Below are 20733 nucleotides of genomic sequence, written 5' to 3'. Positions count from 1 at the left end.
TCTGCACCTCTGCCATTGCAGTGGGTTCCAGGGGCACTCCCTCAGCTGTGCTGGCCTCTTGGCTAATTACCATTCCAGAAGTGCCCCTTCCATGAGAGTGGTGTCTTTGCTGCAGCGGTGCAGACCCATGACTGTCACAAAGCTGGCATTGTGCTGAGTCTTTGCCTCTCTTGTGCAACAATGGGGTTTATTCAGGGAGAGCAGAATCATCCTTCTCGGAAAAGACCCACGAGAAAAACAAGTCAGGAGCCCCAAAGCAGAGCACTGGGGCTTTACCAACCATCTTCATTGTTTCCATCCCAAAAAACAAAGTTCTCTGTGAGATCTCCCACAGCTCATCCTGATGAGATTTAATCACCAGGGTTTATTCTTATGTTCTTGAAAGTTACTGAGCAGGCCTGACCGAGTTTCTCTTCCTCAGCGCCGCAGTCACATTTTGGGTCACTTTGGCAATGCTGAGTTTCAGTTCAGGCCAGGTTCCTGACCCTGCAATTGTGCCTGGGTGGTGCTTAGGCTGGTGCATCCAGGGTTTTTTTCCTTGTGCTGCTTGCCCTGTTAGTGGATTGTGCAGAAAAGTGGCAAAATGGATCACAGTCCCTGAGGGGCAAGGGCCAAAACAGACTCTGAGATGAAGGCTCTAAATGGCTGTGCTCCCTGGGTAGAAACTCATGGTTCTAAGGCAGGAAATTTAAAAAAAAAATCATCTTTTTATACATCACTTTTCAGTATGTTCCAAATTGCTGTTATATTTGCTGAAAGGTTTTTATGAAGCTGTAATTTTCCTGTTTATGAAGGAGAGTGAATTAGTTGCAGCTAAAGTAGTCTGAATTCGGTCCCAACCACTCAGATATTTTAGTAGCAATTTGCTCAAGAATTCTCACAAGATTTCACATCCTTCTTTATGAAATCTTTTCTCCAAGACTACAACAAAAGTTAGCCACAGTATGGTTGCACTGCTTCCCCCAAAATCACAGCCCTCATAGGCTGCAGGCTGGGAAACACCAGCGTTAAAACAACAAATAAACATCATGATGCAGGATGGTGAAAGCTGCAATACTGTGAAATCTCTTTTCTTGGAAAAAAGTGACCCATTGAAATGCTCAGGGGTTTCCCTTCCTGTAAATGGGGATAAATTAGCTGCAGACAGGAAATAATTTGTTGGAGGATCCTTCCCCATGGACTCCATGCAGCTAATCCATTCTGTCTCACTAGAAAGTGCAGCCTGCTTTATCTTTAGCTGAGATTTGTGGCCAGTCACGTCACCAATTTCCTCTGGCACAACCTTCTCTTACCCTTTGAAAAATTTCTTTTTTTAACTGGTTAAGGTATGCCTGTGGTTTGTTCTATTTGGAGGAAAGACTTTGAAACATTCAAGTTGAGAGCTTGAATAGAGATGTTTTGCCCCTGCATAAAAGTAGAAATTCTGCATTTAGAAACTAGAATAATGAGATTTTGCACATTAGCTACAGCTCCTTGATACGAAACCAGAATTTTATTTTTCCTCTGTCATCATTTAGCAGAACACATGATAGAGAGGCCTTCTTACTAGGACAGATATGATACAATTTAAAAAAATTCCTCAATACGTGGATGGTTTTGCCAGAGAGAACTATATTTGTTGAGCAGTTTGGGGCTTTTCCCCCAATCCTCCCATTTTATCCCAGAATACTTCATTGACACGTGCAGTCCTTAAATAAAGCCTTTCAGCAGCCTGTTGCGTCTTTCATTCAGCATTTTAAAAAACATTTAAGCAAGCCATGAATGAGGTTGCTCGCTGCAACCGGAATTCCACCTGAGGCAGGTGGAATTATCCAAATTTAGGTGGTGCTGCTGCGAGGACTTGGCGCCATCTCGTGTTCAGCCTTTAAGTCACTCGATAAGAGAGATTTAAACCCTGAGAGGTTTGGGGGTGGAGCAGGTAAACAAAATTTTATAAATTCTGCGGTTGGCAAACCTGCCTCAGTGAACCAAGAGCTGGTGGGGGGCAGCTGCAGGCTTTTCAGGCAGGCACAGCTGTTTCCAACATCTGCATTTGCTCTCACCATCAGGAGATGCAGGATTTACACCCTGTGTGGCTGAGTGTATTGGTGTGGAGAACACAGCCCCATGCAAGCTGGTGTTCCGTGGTGATGTTCAGTCGTGGGATTTGTTTAGTCACACCGCTGGGGGATTCAACAAATGTCTGAATTCGTCGTGGGGAATACAAAGAAAAGCATGCTAGAAAGGCTTGTGAGCTACAGAAGATGTTATTAAGCTGAAAAGATATCTTTGTCACAATTTCTCTTCAGAAAATCTAGTCAGGTTTTTTTTTAAAGGTATTTCTTATTAAAAAAAAAAAAAAAATCCACATGAAAACCTGTCCCTTCAAACATCAAGAGAGACCATAACAGCAGAGAATCTGAGTTCAGCTTACCTGCCAGCTTGGAGGCAGGGCACCAGCTGGGTCTCTTGCCCTGATGGCGTGGTTCCTTGCTCCTCTCTGTGTGTCAGGGGGGTGGTGGCTCTCTCTCAGCCCTTTTCCCGCAGCCCCACACCCAGCTGCAGCAGCTCATGCCTTCTCTTTTGGTTTTGGGGCAGCCCTGGGGGCAGCCCTGGCTCGGCTGTGACGGGACAGAATGCCCTGTGCTGGCCGAGCTGCAGGAATGAGCTGTGGGCTGGGACTTGTCCCGGCTCTCAGGAGGCAAGATTAGCCTAAGCCCCTTTCATCTAACCCCAACAGGAGCCAGAGCAGACAGGGTCAGCTCCTGGGGCTCAGCTGACGCTCAGGAGCTTGCTCACATGCCCAAGCTCAGCTCTGCTCTGCTGTTTTCTGCTGTTTGTTGAGATGGGAATTCACCTCACAGGGCAGATTAAAGAGTGGCCAGCTGCAGAGCTGAGTCTCTGCTGGTTCACACCCTAAGTGTCAGTCCCAGAGCAGTCATTAAGGTCCATTACAGCAAAAATCCCACTGAAAACCCCAAGCCAAGGGCAGGGAAAAGCAGCAGGTCCTGATCTCCAGGGCTTGTCTTGGATCCAGCAGCTGATAACCCACGTGGGTTATCCAGAGCTTGCATGGCCTGGAAATTGTGAGTAATTGACCCTGAGTGACAGAGCAGTGGGAACTCCTGGATTTACAGGTTCCCTGGGGAAACGTGGCCTGGTTTTTGCACAATACAAGTTTTCTGTCAGGGAACCCTTCTTGCCTCTCTGAAATCTGAATTTTAGCCATTTTCCCATTTCCTTTGTTCCTCTCTCTACCCTCAGAGATAACTGGCGTTTTTCTGAGACTTGAGCACCTAAGACCTGTTTTGTTTATCCAACAGATTGCAGGTTTTCAGCAGTTCTTTGCTCTTAGAGTTTGTGGGGCTTTTTTTGTGGTTTTTTTTTTTTTTTTTTTTGTTGGTGTTGTTTTTGTGGTTTTTTTTTTTGTTTTGTTTTGGGGTTTTGTTTTGGGTTTCTGTTTGGGTGGGTTTTTTTTGGTTTGGATTTTTTGGGTTTTTTGTTGTTGTTATTGTTTTTTTTTTGTTTTGTTTTGTTTTTTTTTTGTCTAAAGAGCTTCTTCCCTTCTGCCCTGCCTTTGGGCTCCACACATGTTTTGATGTTTTGTAGATGCCTGCCCATACCCTGGTCACTATACTTTCATTACATTTTAGAAGCAACCAGGAAATTGTCTCCTGATTCGTTTTTACTTTCTTAAAATTAACTGGCTTAGAAACTGGACTACACCTTAGGGGTAGAAGCTGTACAGCCTTCATGCACATTTTGCCAACTTGAGACTGGAGCTGGTGGGGAACCAAGTTAATTCCAGCAGGAGCTCTCTCAGAAGGGTTGTTTTCAGCTTGATCTCAGTTCTGACTGACTGAGAAAACCTGTGTTTCACTGCCCATGACCTCTGAATCCTCTTGTGATTCCATGCTGATTGCAGCTACATAAGCCTCTAAATAAACTTGTCTCTGTTTGAAAACCGAAACTTTGCTTCTGTGCTTTGCCATGCTTTCTGTTAGCTCAAGGAAAAACACAATTAATCATAGAAAAAGATATTTATGAGTGCTGTAAATCCTGACATTTGGGCAGTGAGCAAGCCTTTTCAGGTAATTTGCAGTTTAATTTTCTTTACACAGATCCAATCTAAAATTTGAGATGTATTTATCATAATGCAGTATTTCATTCTTTGCAGCTTCTTATCATACTCTGTCTTTGACTTGTAATATTATGAAATAGGGGTTCCTAGCTCCCACAAAACCCTCTCTGAACAGGAAATAATGATGGTCAGTCATCTTGATTGTGGTTCTCATATTTGTTGCAGCACATGTGCTCTGCTCTTGATATGGAACTAGAACTTTTTTGCATATTTTTAATCACCATTATTTTCTTCCTGGTGTGAATTTATGTCCAGCCAAAGGAAGCACCTCAGTATCAAAAACTTGCTGGGATGACAAGAGCTGCATTTCTGTCATAACTATAGACTTAGTGGTTTTCTGATCCACATCTGAATTGTGGCTCATGGATTCAGCCTTAGAAGTGTTTCATGTTTTTGCTATTGTAAATGATTTTTTTTTCCTGCTCTTAAGATCTTAAGATTTCTTCTGGGACTTTTAGCTGAACTGTTTAGGAAGATGTTGACTTTTTTCAGGCTCATTTAAAAATCTCCTTGGTTCCTAAAGCCTAGTTCACCATAGGAGTGCCTAAACCACCGGCTTTACCCAGGGCACAGATGGGATATTTGTTTTCCTGAAGTAATGGAATGAATAAGGAATTTAGCTTCTGCTTTGCTTTTGCATCATCAGACATCCTCTTTCTGTGTACACATCACATTCCTTTTCAAAAAAGTATTCACATCTTGTTTTTGAGCATTCCTTGCTGTTTTGCTGGCTAGTCAGTCATGTGATGTTGTATGTCCTCACCAAACAGCCCCACAAACTCTTTTAGTTTGGACACAAACAGGGCTGAAATGAAAAGCAGTGTTTGTGGGTACTGACATTTACAGTGCTGAAGTTAATTTGGTGTTGTGAGTAATATCAGACAATGTAAATATAAATACTTCACCAAAAATTTGCTTGTGGACACGATAAGCAGCACAATCCTTGCCCTCTTCCTCCATTAGAGGGAGTCAATAAAATCATATCTAGTAAGAAAACTGCAACTTAATTGTCCCAGCTGGATGTCAGTGCTTTGCTCTGGCTGATAAACCTATGGAGGTTTATCAGGTGGGTGGGGAGAACTCAAATGTTTTCTCATAAAAAGATTAGATCTCATCTGTTTTTCAAACATCAAAACACAGACAAGCATATGACCATTGCCAACATATTTTGAATTGCCTGGAGAGAAAAAAGTGCAATCTTCATACCCATCGGTTAGTAAAACAAACATTGTTTTAAGTAAAAACTTGCTGAGGAAAAGATTTATTCCAAGGGTATATTTAAAGCTCTGGGCCCCTCACTGCAGGAGGGGCATTGGGGTAAGTCCAGAGAAGGGCAGCAGAGCTGGGCAAGGGTCTGGAGAGTCCAGCTGAGGGAACTGGAGGTGTTTAGCCTGGAAAAGAGAACACTCAGGGAGATCTCACTCTCTAGAAGTGCCTGACAGGAGGCTGGAGCCAGGTGGGCTCGTCCTCTCCCCCAGGTCACCTGCAAGAGGAGAAGAGAGAATGGCCTCAAGTGGCACCTGGGGAGGTTCAGCTTGAACATTAGAAAGAAATGTCTTCACTGAAAGAATGGTTAAACATTGGGGGAGCTGCTCAGGGAGCTGGTGGGGCTGGAGGTGCTCAAAGGAGGAGGAGGAGCCTTGGCACTCAGTGCTGTGGTTTATTTGTGGAATGCAGCTTTCGGGCAAAGGTTGGACTCGATGACCTTGGGGCTCTTCTCCAGCCTTAGTGATTCTGTAATTCCCAACCACAACCTATACATTTCTTTGAAATTTAGTAAGTTATTTGTTTACCAGACTGACTAGGAGGTTCCGGTTGAACATTAGGAAGAAATGTCTTCACTGAAAGAATGGTTAAACATTGGGGGGAGCTGCCCAGGGAGCTGGTGGAGCTGGATGTGTTCAAAGGAGGAGGAGCCTTGGCACTCAGTGCTGTGGTTTATTTGTGGAATGGCAGCGTTCGGGCAAAGCTTGATGACCTCGGAGCTCTTCTCCAGCCTTAATGATTCTATAATTCCCAACCACAAATTACACATTTCTTTGAAATTTAGTAAGTTATTTGTTTACCAGACTGACTAGGAATGTAGTGGTAACAAATATGCTACACGAATGTGAATATGTTGTTTTTCTTAGGATAGCAATGCCACGGGGGAAAAATAAGGATTCAGGGTAGCCTGGAGGTTCAGGGTAGCCTGGAGGTTGTTTCAGTTTGTTTGAGTGCAAGTTCTTTAAACTTGGAGCAATATATTTTTGACTTTACTGCTGGCATTAATCCTGAAAATTTATGTTTTCATTTTATGGTCAAACAACAGAATAGGAAATGCTTCTTTTTCTGGATGTACTGACTAGCTCTCAAACTGGGGGAGTAAACGAGCAATTCATAGCATGCAGCAAAATTCCTTTTTTTGCTAAAATGATTACTGAAATATAACTTTTTAGAAGCCCTCACAGGAGGTTGTGTTTTTCACAGTGATACAAGTTCTGCACACACTTCAGAGGTGATTGCTGCCTGGACTGAAATGTCTGATTTCAGACATTTCCCTAATTTTTTTTGGGATCTGTATAAAGAGGAGCTAAATCTTTACAGCAGATTTTGTACCTTTTGTGCCAAAGCTGTTTTCACAAGCTTGTCTTAGGATACAAGATGTGGCTGGGGGTGTGTGTTCTGTTTCCATCTGTCAGAGCTGGGGCAGTTCTCTGCTGTTCATTGGGCAGTTTTTTCTTTATCTCTCCCACAGCCAATCCTCCCTCCAGGAGATCTCTGCTGTCCATGGGCCATTCATTATTAATTATCTTTGGTTAATGGCCACTGAGTGTCCCTGCATGGCTGATCCAATCCCAGCATCTCATGGGGAGATGCTCCGCCCAGGGGAGGAGCCAAGCATTCCTGCCTGGATCCAATCTGAGCTTTGGGACACCCCAGCAGCCTTTGCCCCCTGCATTGCCAGAGGAGCAGCTTTCTGCTGCCCTGCATGGCCAGAGGGAGCCCAGGCCCATCTGCAGCAGCCCTGGAGCTGCAGAGGAAAACTCCCCCCTTGTGCAGGATCCCTGCTGCAGCAGAGCCACAGCTGGCACTGCAGGAGGGCTGAGCCCCCATGGATGGGGCTGGGACACCCCCCTGACACACAGGGGGCAGCTCCTGCTCTCACTCTGGCAGTGTTTTATTTTTATTTTTGTATTATTGCATTTGTATTATTAATTTTCCTTATATAGACCTGTTATTCCTACTCCCATATCTTTGCCTGAGAGCCCCTTAGTTTCAAAATTATGATAATTCAGAGGGAGGGGGTTTTCATTTTCCATTGCAAGGAATGTTGCTGCCTTCCTTAGCAGCCACCTATCTTTTCAAACCCAGACACAGCTGTACATGTGGCACTGGAGAGCTGGCATGAAAGCAGGATGCAGCTTGCAGACACATTAAAAATGCTTTTGGAAAAACACACTGTGAGCATAAGGCCAAAGTAAATCTTTGCAGCTCCTCTGAGGAGAGCCATCCGTCTGCATGGAACAGCTACTGGCTTCAAACTGAGAATGTGCACAGAAAATGATGCTGACACTTTGTCTTCTAACCCTCAGCTGAAGTGATAATGCCAGCACTATAAGGCCTTTAGAAGAAAAAGCCATTGTTCATATGCACTTTTTAAATTAAATGTTCTGATAAAGCACACGTAGTGCTTAAATTAAATAGTCTGAAAAACCTATATTTAAAAAGTCCACTAAAGCACTTAATTCTGTCTGGTTATTTGTTAATAATTACAGAGGGTTTCAGGAATTATGTGAGAAGTACAAAATTTAAGCCCTGCTCCCAAAAATTCTACATAGAAGATTAATTATAACAAAGGATTGGATAATAGAAAAATGTATAAGATGTTCATGATCTAACTCGTTGCATTAGCAATTAGTGTTCACATGTTGGATTCTTTCATTTTCCTTAGTAAGAATAAGAAAATTATGACTAACTTTGAGGTCACAGAACAATGTAGTGTAATAATCCTCTATTAAAGGGATTTTTACTTGGACATCCTCATGAAAATATTATTTCTAACATCATCTATCACAAATATAGGACAAGGGTACCCAGATAAAAGAATTATAAAATGTTCCATTTTTCAACGACTTATGCCAATCATATTTCCAAGGCAAATGAGTGCAACATCAGATGGTTATCTGCAATAAATATGACACTGGCACAGGGAGCAGTTAAGAAGGTCCTTTTATTAACCTTTTCCACATAAAGGTTTTACTTGTTGGAAATTATTCTAAAAAGTTATTTAAAATAACAAGGGCTTTTGATGTATTTTGCAAAACTAAATTCTGAGACAAATGATACCCATGCCAGTATGAACATCAGGAAAGGAGACTGAGTAATATCCAAATGTCACCAGCAGAAAGGTGTTTGGACATTGGAACGGGCTGCCCAGGGAGGTGGTGGAGTCACCATCCCTGGAGGTGTCATGGTACCTGGTCACAGATTGGACTCGATAATCTCAGAGATCTTTTCCAGCTTTGTTCATTCTGGGATTCTGCACATTCCTTTTTCTGGCTCAGGGCTCAATCTGGTGGAAGTGTAATAAAATGTTATTTTCCTCTATGCAACGGAAACCCAGGGAAAGTTCAAACAACTCAAAAAGCCACAGGTCCTGATTTCTGCCTTCAGGAGGAGCTATTTCTTCAGTATTGGGAGAGTGAGCTGCATTTTAATGGTTTTGATTCTGCAGTTTCTTTGCTGAGCTTCCATGCAACTGAGTGGGAAACAGCACAGGGGGAAAAACATGCACCATAACAGAGCAGGGTGACAACAGTTGCATTTTTTAGTGATAAACCCAGCTGTCACAAACATATAGTGTGTGTTTTTCTGAAATGGTGCCTGCTTGAGTGAATGCTAAAAGGGGCTCTCATCCTCCAGACTCTGGCAGGTGGGAATGAAGAGGAAAAAAGAGACAGGAGGATTATTTTCTGCCAAATAAGCTTATCTCCGATGGGCACAGTGAAAATAAACCCAGTTAAACTGGCATGCTCCTAGCAGCACACTCTGCTCTACTGGCTAAGTTGTTTTTAGCAGGCACAGATCCTTGGTATCCACAAAATCCAAATAAGAAAGCACATGGATGTCAGAAAGCTCAAATTCATCACGTGGGTGTCAATAAACCGAGAGAGCTGAAAACTTTTCTGTCTGTGATAATTCTGACAGCTCCAAGTGCAAACAGGACATGATCACTGCAGGTTATTCTGACCTGAGCCACCTTTCTGGGGCAGAGATGGCAGAGGGAATGGAGGGCAGGGAAATGAGGAGCATCTGTGCAGCGACACCTGCTCTCACAATGGAAAGGGGCAGGAAAAGGATGAGATGACAGCAGTGTCACTGAGGGGTGAGGGACCTGCAGCACAGCCCAAGCACTGAGGAGGGCTGCTGTTGTTGGGAGGATGGTGATCCTGCTGTCAGAGCACAGGGCATCGAATTCCCAAAAAAGCAAAAAGCCAGTGGTTCACATGGAATGAGCACAGTGGTTCAGGCAAAGCGAGCACATGGAGAAAGTGTAGCATAAAGGGACTTGGATAACAAGGAGAGTAATGGATGTTATCTAGATGGTGAAGGTGGAGGTCATAAACTCATTTGTGCTTTTTGTTCCTGATGAAGACTCCTCTGTGTTGGTCCCCTTGTACCAATTCCATTTCCATGGTAACAATGGTATCATCTACCTGAACTGGAAGTCAATGCCCTCTTTCCTGCAGTCTTGTCATGGCTGTCTCCTGCCTCCTGACAGTCCTTTGTCCTTGCCTTTTGGAGATGCTGTCTTGGAGCAGATTATTCAGTTATTTGTCATTCTTTCCTTTCTCTTTCTGAACAGGCAGTCATTTTTTTTTTTTTCCCTTTGTCATCCGGGAGGTAACCAAATGTCTCTTCTGACATTCTCAAAAATATCTGCTTGTGTGCTATGTTATGAAAATTAATGAAATCATCATACATATTTCAGAGATTACCAGGAAGCTGGAGGAGAGTGCCTGCCACCTTTTTCTTACAAGAATGTTCACTGATCAGCAGAGCAGACCAAATTCACAGATGTGAATCCCTCACCTGCCACCGGTGCTGTAAGCCCAGAGATGCTGCTGCCACTACAGCCACAAAATTCATGTGCTACCTCAACCCAGCTTGTTCCCTGCTGCAGCACCAGTGGCCTGGACTGTGTTGTGCTCCAGGAAGAGTGTGAGCAACGCTGATTTAAGTGATTTAAGCTGTTTTTTGTCTGTGCACGAAGCACATCCCAAGAACCCCTCTTCTAAAAAGCAGATTCAATCCACATTTGCACCCAAAGACTTTATTTCTTAAATAAAGGAAGTTACATGTAATTTCCAGTAAAAGTTCTCACAGAGGCGGCTGATACCATTTTCAGGCCTTTACATGTTTGTAATTTTACAGAGGAGGAATAAAAGGCCAAATTGTGCCTTTGAGCCAGGAAAACAGTGCCAGCCCACGCCCCTGGCAGCCTGGGGGTGTCTCTGGCTGTGCACCCTCTGTCTGCTGTGCCCCACTCACTAGCCCTGCTCAGGGTGACAAAGGCAGAGTGTCACTGGTGCAGCCCAGCAGTCTATACACTCCTAATTGTGCTCTGGAACTCCTTTTCAAAATCATTCCCTGATGTCTGGCTGTTCTCTGGAAGCTATTTTTAAACAGAACAACAGCTCTCTCAGTGTAATGAACAAAATGGGTTTTTCTGTAGCAACAGCTGTGGACTGCTTTTCAAGTACCATTATTTGTGGTTTTTCAGAGTTTTTTTTTTGTGTGTTTGTTTGTTTGCTATTAGACATGCAGCTGTCGTTAAAATAAATAAAAAACCACAATCTATACCTGTATTTAACATTAAAAGCCTTTTTTAAAACATTATTGAACATTTTAAACATTATTTTTGAAACAAAAATACCTAGAGCCTGTCTGTGATTCCCAAACCCAGGACTGAGCAGTGCCATGCCCTGCTCACCTGAGCCACCTTTTCCTGGAGATGGAGGATGGGATGAGAAAGATTCTGCTGTAACCAACAGGAGCTGAAACATTGGGGCAAATGCCTCACAAGTAGATGCTGAAAGAGACCTAGTGACAATAACAACAAAAAGTGACATGTAAAACCTTCCAAAGTGGTGTGTGACCCAGAAGAGCTCACCTAGGAACATTCCTTCTGACACGCAAACAGCGATATGCTCCAAAATAGTGAAAAGTGGTGCCTTGAAGCTGAAAAAAGTGAATATTTGGCTGCAGCTAATATACTGGCAGGATCCACAGTGGTCTCTACAGCTATATGGATAGGAAGTGTGGAATTTTCATGGAAACACTCTAGAGGTTCAATGAACAGGAGTAGCCTTGATGTGATGTATGAGAGTTCTATGTTAAATATAAGCCATGTTTGTGGGGCTGCCTATTCCTACACTTTGTGGTAAAATAAACCTCTCCTGTTAAAACTGATATCTAATTTCTCTGGAAGCATGTGATTTTATACTGCTTACTAAAAGGCTTTCTATAGTGATCTTCAGACTAGGAAAGGGTGTCAGACTGTGTTTTGGACAGGAAGGATTTCTGATTTGATTTCCATGGCATTGAAACAGAAAACATAGTTTCAATAGGAAGAGAAGGTGTCAGAAATGGGCTATTTTTTTTTTTTTTCAAATTAACCTTAGACTTTAATTTGGGGGTAGGGTGGCAGGAGGGGTTGTGTATGTGTGGCATTTAGTCATCATGTAATTTATATTCATTCAGTCTTCACATGTTCTTTATTGGGCTTTAAGATTACTGGGGTACATAAGTCTTGAGTTACGTAAAATGGATGAAAGTTGTAACAGCTGGGTATAATGCAACTTTAATACACATAAAAGGCTGTGTTCACCTGGGACTGGTGGCTTTTAGGGCTGCTTGAAAAGCTGCTGAATGTTTTAAACTTTCTTCTCTGTGTGAAGTTTGTAAATGATCTGGGACCCATCACCCCAAGCGAAGAGCTGCTTCTCTTTAGGATTGTAGTGCACGCTGGAGTGGCCACCCTGGCGTTTTGGGAAATGCAGTCCTGGGTTTGTGTGAGCATTCAGAGCCCCCAAAACGTCATAAACGCACTGGATGCGGGAGGAGCCCCCAGAAGGAGAGTTGTAGACCACGTGCAGGGTGTTGCAGGCCATGAAAGCTGCCTCAGCATCCCTGCTGCTGCACGGCGTGTCCCAGCTGTGCTCCACCGCCATGGCCACGGGGTTGATTTTGGTGAGGACAATGTTCCCCCCGGTCTCTGGCTCTGCGTGGAGGGCCCACAGCCCCTGCTCATCCAGAGCCAGGTCTATCTTTGTCTGTGGAGAGAGCTGGTAGGCAGGAACCCTCCCAGCCCCTGGCAGCAGCATCTGGTCAGCCACGCTCCTTCTCTGGAGGTGGAACTTCACGATCTCGTTCAAGGAGCCGTGCCTGTGGTAGAAGAGGAAGCCCTGGTAGATGACGTGGCCAGTTCCTTCCCAGGGCACTGGCAAGGGCACTCTGCGAGCCTTCAGAGTCTGGTTGTTCTCCATGAAAGCCATGATATTCGCAAATTCCAAAACCACGTTATTCACAGAGCCGCTTAATAAATAAATCTTGGCGTGCTTTTTGCCGGGGTCTTTCATCCAAGAGCCGTGCTTTCCTCCAGTCTTCTTAACCACCTTCAGGGACCTAATACCTGCAAGCATGTGGTCACAGCCTGCAAGGAAATAACCAAAGGCAAAGAAAAATAAAATTAGAATATCTGTAAATTTTCGAGTTTCTTTCATTTGAATTACTTAGAGTCCTTTTAATTCATCAATATATCAGTAAAGGTGATTGACTCAAAAAAGAGTCAATGTATCAGTAAAGGTGTCAGCAGTGTGGCGCTGGTAAGTAGTGCTGAGAATAGTTTTATATATTATATTTGAGTAATATTATAGTATATGTGAATATATTTCATAAAATTTATATAAATATCAATATAATAATATATACTATATATTATATAATAATATATTCTATTATGATTATATAATAATATATAATATATTTGAATAATATTATAGTATATTTGAGTATATTTGAATAATATTTTTATAAAATATCAATATAATAATATATATTATATATTATATAAGAATATATTATATAATGAGTATACAATTATATATAATATATAATATATTTGAATAATATTATAGTATATTTGAATATATTTGAATATTATTTATATAAAATATCAATATAATAATATATACTAGATATTATACAATAATATATTATATAGTGATTATTCAATAATATATCATATATCATATATTTGAATAATATTATAGTATATTCGAATATATTTGAATAATATTATATAAAATAACAATATAACAATATATATTATATATACCATTCTCTCTAATGATTATACAATAATATATTAATATATAATCTGTATTAATATATATTATATTTGAATAATATTATGATATTATTATTATATATTCTTGCTAATAAAACTGTAGTATCTTCATCTACCTGTAGAGTGTTTGGTTTTGTTCTATTACACCAGTGTTATCCAAAACATTTGGATATTTTTGTGTCTGAGAGGAGACCAAGAGCACAGTTAGTGATTTTGTGATTATTCTTGTCTGCCTGTTTACAGGGCTGTAATTTTTACTTCAGAGAACTGACTTCTGGTTTAGATCAACACAGTAAAGTAATCAGATTTATTTCTTGTTGGAGGCATACAAATTAAAATCCATTATCTACATGTATAGTATTTTTGTTTCAGGACTGGTCTTATCCTCAGATAGCCTCTTTTTTATGCATTTATAGTATAAAAAGAAAGAAAAACCAGTTCAGCATAACGGAAAGCCAAAAAACTGGGCTATCTTCCCATTCACCTTCCCAACACCTGCACAGAAAGGAGCAAGAACAGAATATAGATCACACGAGCAGGGGTGTGCGTGCTCTGAGGCGGCCTTTGAAGGAGCTGGTGTGGTGTCTGTGCTGCCAATTCCTGTGCCAGGAGCGTGGCTGGTGGAACCACCCAGCTTTTACCCCCCTGTAGGGTTAAAACTGGCCTCAAGTCACAGCTCTGGCTCCTTCACATTTCCTGTGCCCTCTGCAGGGAGGTTTCAGACCAGAAAGCACCAAGCCTGGGAGGACGCAGGCATTTAGACTCTGAGATCTTTATCAAGCAGCATCCTTTCCAGGAAAAAAAAAAAAAACAACAAAACTATTGCAAAGCATATTAACCAAGCTTGTTTACCAAAGGCACTCATAAATTACAGGGTGCAGCATTTGAAGTTGAAAGAATTGCTTTCGGTGGAGTGCAGCCATTTCAGCAAACAGGACAAACAAAGCTCCAAGGCAGGATGTTCTGGCAGCAGATGAAATGCAGAAAGCAAAACCAGCCCCCCTGCTTGGCCTGATAGGAACCTATTGAAGTCAGTGGCAAGACTCCAGTTGCCTGTAGAAAGCAATCTTTATGTAATTTGTGTGCACTGATACCCTCTAATCAAAGCTTTTGGATATTGCTGCTACAAAGTGGATTTTTTTTTTTCCTTCAGAGGAGTCCTCACTCTGGAAGTGCCTTCCCTGAGCAAGCCACAACAGCTCTCTCAAACCTAACATTTATTGATCAGATAGATTAAAAAAAATTAAGGTGCTGAATCAAAAACCCTAGGCAGCCTTAGCAGCATCTTCCTCTGCAGGGGAAATAACCAGATTTTTGTCTGATTGTTATTTTCTGTGTGAACTTGACCCAAACACAGTAACAAAGCTGGACTTAAAAACCCTCCTTTCTGCTAGATTTTTGAAGTGACTCAGCAAAAATAATCATAGAGTCTGGTTAAGACATGAAAGCACAGGAGCAGAGCTGCTGTTTTCTAGAGTTGAGGATCTTCCTACTTTTTCTAAGTGCTGTAAAATCTGCACAGGGAATACTTTTGACATCAAATTCAATGGGAAAAGCATCTGACTAGTACTGACAGTAGAGAACAAATTGAAAGTAAAGTTACCATGAGCTGCTACAATAAAGTTAAAAGTAATAATTTCCAACAAAGGAAAATGTAAAGTAATTTTTCCCCTCTGAAACTCTCAGAAAGGTACAATTTTCAAAGTGCCTTAACTGCAGTCAATTTAAAAATCTCCAATTTTTTTCCTCTCTGAAAAAAATGCCTGATGTTCAAAAGTTCTCTAAATGGAAAGCAGAACTATTGATATTCAGAGCACTGAATTGTGGAGTATGAGGAGACTCAGAAGCAGAATAGGTGATTGCTTCTGTAAGCATCTGCATTAATACTGATTTGTTTAAAAAGTCTAAGCAGAAATTGTAAATTTCTGTGTAAAATTAAATCAACCTCATTCTGCTGAAGTCAGTGGAATTGTATAATTGATGATGCTAAAGTTCTTTCACTCACTTTTTAAAAATTTCAGTTTGTGTTTCTTATTATTTACTCTTCATTTCTTACTACTATGAAAAGTCTTCTTTAAATTTGTCTGTAATATATAGTTTACATCCATACCAAAACCTCTTAAGGCAAAGATAATTAAGAAATGTCATTTGTTTTAAAAAAATTATAGATTGTGCATGTATTTTTCATGCTAGGTACCATAACACCAAATTTACAAATCAGAACTAAGCTTTGCTGACAGCCAAGCCAGTGTGCTCTCTTATTGAAGGAGGGGACAAGGAAAGGAAGGATGACAGAGCAGGATAGTAAAGCTGGTAAAAATTGTGGAAGTAAATGAAGTAGTTTATTAACCCATGAATTTACTTTTGACTTGAGGTTTTGACCCTGCCTAGTCCAAAAAGCAAAGACCACTATTACTTCCTTAGTACAGCTGCAGTACTCAGAAATGTGTTTTTCTGGGACTTTGCAACATCACACCTCCAGAGGATTTTACCTTATTTTATAATAAAAAAGTAGCTTCCAAAGAATTAATTTGATACACAGTAGACTTTCTGCAAAGTAAATGTTTGAACTGTATTTTCCTCCCTCCCTCTCCCGTCCCTTTTTTGCATATACATGGGTTTTATAAGTCTTGCATTTACACAGCCCAAACCCCCTTGCGGATGAAAATCTCTTATCCCTGCGCCAGCACGCGCACGTGGGACTGCTCACACCGAAGCTCTGAAAAACAAACTGCTCTTACTTGCGTTAAGCATGAGTTTAAGCCTCTTTTTCTCCTCTGCCTCTTCCAGCAGCTGCTGTTTCAGCAGGTCCTCGTGCACTTCCACGCAGGCGTTGGAATCCGTGATGGATCCGAAATAGTCGATGTCCCTCTGGGCGCGCTCGACCCTCGTGAGCAGATTCTCCACCTCCTCCTTGAGCTCAGCCTTGTCGGTGCTCAGCCTTGCCAGGCGGGCCAGCGCCGCCTTGGAGAGCTCCCTGAACTCATCCACGTATTCCAGCAGGTCTTGGCTGCACTTCTCCAGCCTCCTCTTCAGCCAGAACATGGGAAGAGAACAGACGTGGGTATTCTGCGCGCATCGCGACCTCGCTCATGGTCACTTTCACAACCCTGCTGCTCCCTCCTTCCCAGTGCCCTGCACCCACCTATTCCAGCCCAGGGTGTCTGTGTGAGGAGAACACCTCAGACTGGCACAGAATTCAAAAATCTGGACAAAAATCCACATTTTTTTTGACTTGACACGTCATTTCAGGACGACCCCAACACGTGCTATGACTCCGTGGTTCAGGAGGCTGAACAAATGCTTTATTAAGCTATAATATTACACTAGTACTATACTAAATTACATACTAAAGAGATACTATACTAAAGAAAACCCTGTGTCTGTCTGGAGACAGCCATGACACGGCTTTGACCCAATTGGCCAAGGAATCAAAACAACCTTCACCAGTGTCCAATGAACAAATCACTTTGGGTAAACAATCTCCATAACACATTCCACATGTGCAAAAACAACAGGAGCAGGGAATAGAGACAAGAATTGTTTTCTCTTCTTCTCTCTGTGCTTCTCACTGCCTTCCCCAGGAAAAGTCCTCGGAGAAGTTGTGCTGGTGAAGCAGCCTCAAAGAGTTTTCTGCAGGAAATCTACAGCCATGAGCATTTCACATGGATACACCTCTTCTGACCAAGGCAGAATCTAGTGTGGCTATTTTTCACCCATTTTAAGGTGAAAATGAGAATACTGAAATGCTATAGTTGAGGAAGTTTTGTGTTGTTTCTTTTTTTTTGTTTTGTTTTTTTTTTCCCTCAAATTATTAGCTGTATTAAAAAAAAAAAAAAAAACTCAACCCAAAACAACAACAACAAAAAAAAACAAAGAACAACCACCCCCAAACATAGAAAGCAAAAAACCTACTTCTTTGCACCTAAATTCAAATTATCAGTGTTTTCAAAGGTAAGAAATATGTTTCTCTGTTGCAATGCAGCTGCTTCACAGGTATCCTGAAAATAGTAGTTCAGCTGCCACTTTGGGAAGAGGAGGAATTTGAGCAGATCTTTGGCTGGTTTGCTTTGTGAGCTGTGCTTTCTGTGCCACCTCCTCTCTCCCCCATTTATACAAGACCATAAGCCCCCAGGAAGTTGCTTAATTGCTTTCTACAAAACCTTTATTTTAAATGCTTTCAAGTGCTGTCATCAGTATCTGCCTCACTTCTCTGTCCTGTTCCTTTTGTGCCCCTTGCACCAAATGCCACAGGTTACCTCATTTTTAATGGGTGCCAAAGGAATAGAAATTGCCAGGTGAAGCTACTCCTAGAGTGGCAAAGAAAATGTAAATCTCCATCTACACAGTAGGAAGAGAATATCAGGTTAATCCTTCAGTGTTGAGAAGATAAGACTAGTGAGGGCTTTGTATGGAAAGGGACATCAAATCAGGCAAGTTAAAGCTTCTCTGTGAGTCTGAAAATGTAAGCCAGGAGCCAGGGACGTGTCAATAATTAAAAATAAACAATATATGATGGTAACACACCAATACTGAAGAGGTATTTTGCAGTACTGGTAGCTTTTTACTGTAGGAAAAAAGCAAGAAGTGGTACATTTATATAAGTAATTGAAAGGAATTCAAGGAATTGAAAGGACTGCATTTCAGTCTCTCTGATATTAAGGGTTTATTTGAAGTGCAGATACACTGCTGGTTTGCATGAATGTGTCTTAAACTGCCCTTCCAGGTGCACACAGGAGAAAAATACCTGATAAATTTCTATCTCCTTGCTAACAAATACTTGACAGCACTTCTACAGGTGAAAATATGTTTATACTGCTCCCTAGGATGGTCTGTGACAGTTCTGTATAAACATTTGCATTTTTAGCTAAATTCAATGATGCCATTTAAAAAAAAAATTAGAATAAAAACATAACATTATGAAATTTTATCCTGCAATAAACGATGCGATGAGTTGGGATCATTACAGTTAAAGTTTTAGCCACAATTTTACTCATCCATTGGACAAAGCTGGAAATTCACCCTCCTGATTTGATATATCATACAGGCTGTCGTGGCCCCAGAACATCCACACACTTTCAAGCCTCTTTTTGCTGCAGAAGGATTCATCAGGCACATACCTCCAGAGACAGAAAACGCTGGTCAATGTAGCTCAGCAGGGCTGCATCCTGCATCACGTACTGTGCTGCTCCCAGGATGCTCATGAGGGATGGAACCAGCAAGAAATGGACCTGCAAGGCTGCCATGGCACCAGAAGGCTTTTGGAGGAAAGTGGTGAATCAGTTCTGTGGGCAATCCCAAACGCTGCCAGTCCAAGGTCAAATGCAATTTACCGTCATCTCAAGCGAAAAAATAATAGTAAAAATTACTAAAAAGTTAAAAAGTACGGTGGCTGAAAAGATTAAAAGGACTTAAAATGGCTGTTGCATTCTATCATTAAGGAAGTAACGTTGTGGCAGAGGGACTGAACGTGTTTATTTCTAGGAGCCAGATGACTACTTCTCAGTTTGTGATCCTATGATCAATCCCAGATGTTCAGCACTGAGTCACATCCAGCCTGTAGGCCAAATTTTATTAAATAATACAAATAAAAGTAATTTATTTTCCCCTCTTTTCTCCTCCCATCTGCTTTCCCGTGTGACCAATCCTGCAGAGTGTGCTCTTTGCAGGTCAGAGTGGATTCACAGTGGGTGGAACACAGGCAGCTCTGGTGCTTGGTGTCTGTGCCTGTAAATCCACCTAAAGCAACTCATTTCACTTCCACTATTCAGCCTATTTACAGTGGCCCTGGAAACCAGACATAAAACTGTTTTTAAAAGAAGTTCCTCCTCCTTTTTCTCTTGACACTACTTTTCCAGCTGAAAACAATACTCTTAACACAGCTCTGTGTCCATTCAGTGGAGTTTATGACAGACATCTTTTTTTGGAATTATAATTCTACTTAGTCTGACTTAAAAATTAATTGTAATTAACTTACATGAGCCTACTGCATTGGAGGCAATTTGTATTTATTTGATTTCATAATTTTCCTGACTGAATGCCTTGTTTGGAAAAACTCATGGCCATGCGAACACTATTTGCTAGAAAACCATGTGCTAGGAGCTTAAAAAGCTGCCTTTGTATCTGAAGCCAAGCTGGACGCCTCTGTTTCTCAGAATTCTCCACCTCTTCACTTTTCCCCCTCCCATTTTTCTTTTTCTACAGTTTTTTTTTAAATTTTTCACCACATTTACCAAGCTTTCTTTTTCTTTTTAACTGCCTTGTGTGAAGATTGCAGAATTCAAGAGAGTGTGTGTGTGTGCCACAGCAGGCAGATTTTTTCCTCTGTGTGTTTGGTTTTTGCACGGTGCTTATGTGTGCTTTGCAGGCAAATTTCACCCCAGTGCACACAGCAGTATTCTGTATTTCAGTATTGCTTCACCCTAAGAGGGGCACACAATTTGCCAGCTCCTATTTACAGGCACAGTCAGTGATGCACAGAGAGTTTAATATTTGATTTTTCAGTCCAGTGACATTTCAGTTTACTCCAGAGCTCCTGCTTGAGGGGACAGAGAGCTTGACCTGAGGGCAGACACCTTGGGAAGTCTGAATTTCCTTGATTCTGTCCTGTGGAATATATGGAAATTCTTTTCCACAAAATAATCAGCTGCAACACCAGGGAAGAGCAATGTAGGAAAATAAATCCCTTTTCTTACCTCTGAGGTGAACCTGGAACCCTTCAGAGTTGTTCTCTGAGTCTCACATCTGTCCCAGCTAATGACTGGGAGATGAAGGTTGTGGAATTCAAAATTACAAACTTCCTTTCATGAATGCATATTAAGAAGCCAAGATACAGATATATAATTTCTTCCCTTTATCTTAAGGCAGGGAAAATAATCTAAAAGGTAAAATATCTTGAACTGCTGTACCCCCTTGATAAGCTTAAACATACTGCACATGGAGTTAGATTCTGTGAAGCTGCTCAGTCATTTCTTAGAATCACCCACAGCTGAAAGACCAGAAGGATTCCTACAAATCATCCTAGAAACCCTTCCAAGGATTTCTACAAACGGGGCATTCCCATCTTTATTAAACCATGATCCAGTGGCAATGGCAATGCTGGTCCATGCCCAGTGCACAATTCTGGGAAAGCCACAGCACCTGGTAAAGTCCTGAGCTTTGTTGGGTTTTTACATTTATTTTGCTTTGTTTGTTGTATGTTTTCCACTTCTCTTCAGCC

The 20733-nt window shown here is 41.6% G+C and overlaps 1 protein-coding gene across 2 annotated transcripts; it reads right to left on the bottom strand.

Annotated features, from left to right (window-relative positions):
• Positions 1–10440: 10440 nt before the first annotated feature.
• OLFML1 (olfactomedin like 1) lies at positions 10441–20467 on the bottom strand. Of its 2 annotated transcripts, XM_064714159.1 has the most exons (4): positions 20210–20467; positions 18635–18853; positions 16256–16544; positions 10441–12818 (listed from the first exon to the last, which is right to left on the bottom strand). In XM_064714159.1, exons 2-4 carry the CDS (start codon positions 18758–18760, stop codon positions 12040–12042), a joined length of 1194 nt encoding a protein of 397 aa, XP_064570229.1. In that variant the 5' UTR covers positions 18761–18853; positions 20210–20467; the 3' UTR covers positions 10441–12039. The 2 variants fall into 2 exon arrangements, with proteins under 2 accessions (XP_064570229.1, XP_064570228.1); XM_064714158.1 differs by lacking the exon at positions 20210–20467 and having other exon boundaries at positions 18635–19090.
• Positions 20468–20733: the final 266 nt, after the last annotated feature.

This window comes from Zonotrichia leucophrys, chromosome 5 (genome assembly GCF_028769735.1).
Source record: "Zonotrichia leucophrys gambelii isolate GWCS_2022_RI chromosome 5, RI_Zleu_2.0, whole genome shotgun sequence".
NCBI classification, from domain to species: domain Eukaryota; kingdom Metazoa; phylum Chordata; class Aves; order Passeriformes; family Passerellidae; genus Zonotrichia; species Zonotrichia leucophrys.
This window is presented reverse-complemented; position numbering and strand designations above follow the sequence as displayed.

Coding starts and splice junctions, on each gene's coding strand:
- OLFML1 (XM_064714159.1), bottom strand. CDS start 18,760: ATGGCAGCCTTGCAGGTCCATTTCTTGCTGGTTCCATCCCTCATGAGC. Junction 16,545..18,634: donor AGCGTTTTCTGTCTCTGGAG/GTATGTGCCTGA, acceptor TTCTGGCTGAAG/AGGAGGCTGGAGAAGTGCAG. Junction 12,819..16,255: donor TAAACTCATGCTTAACGCAA/GTAAGAGCAGTT, acceptor ATTTCCTTGCAG/GCTGTGACCACATGCTTGCA.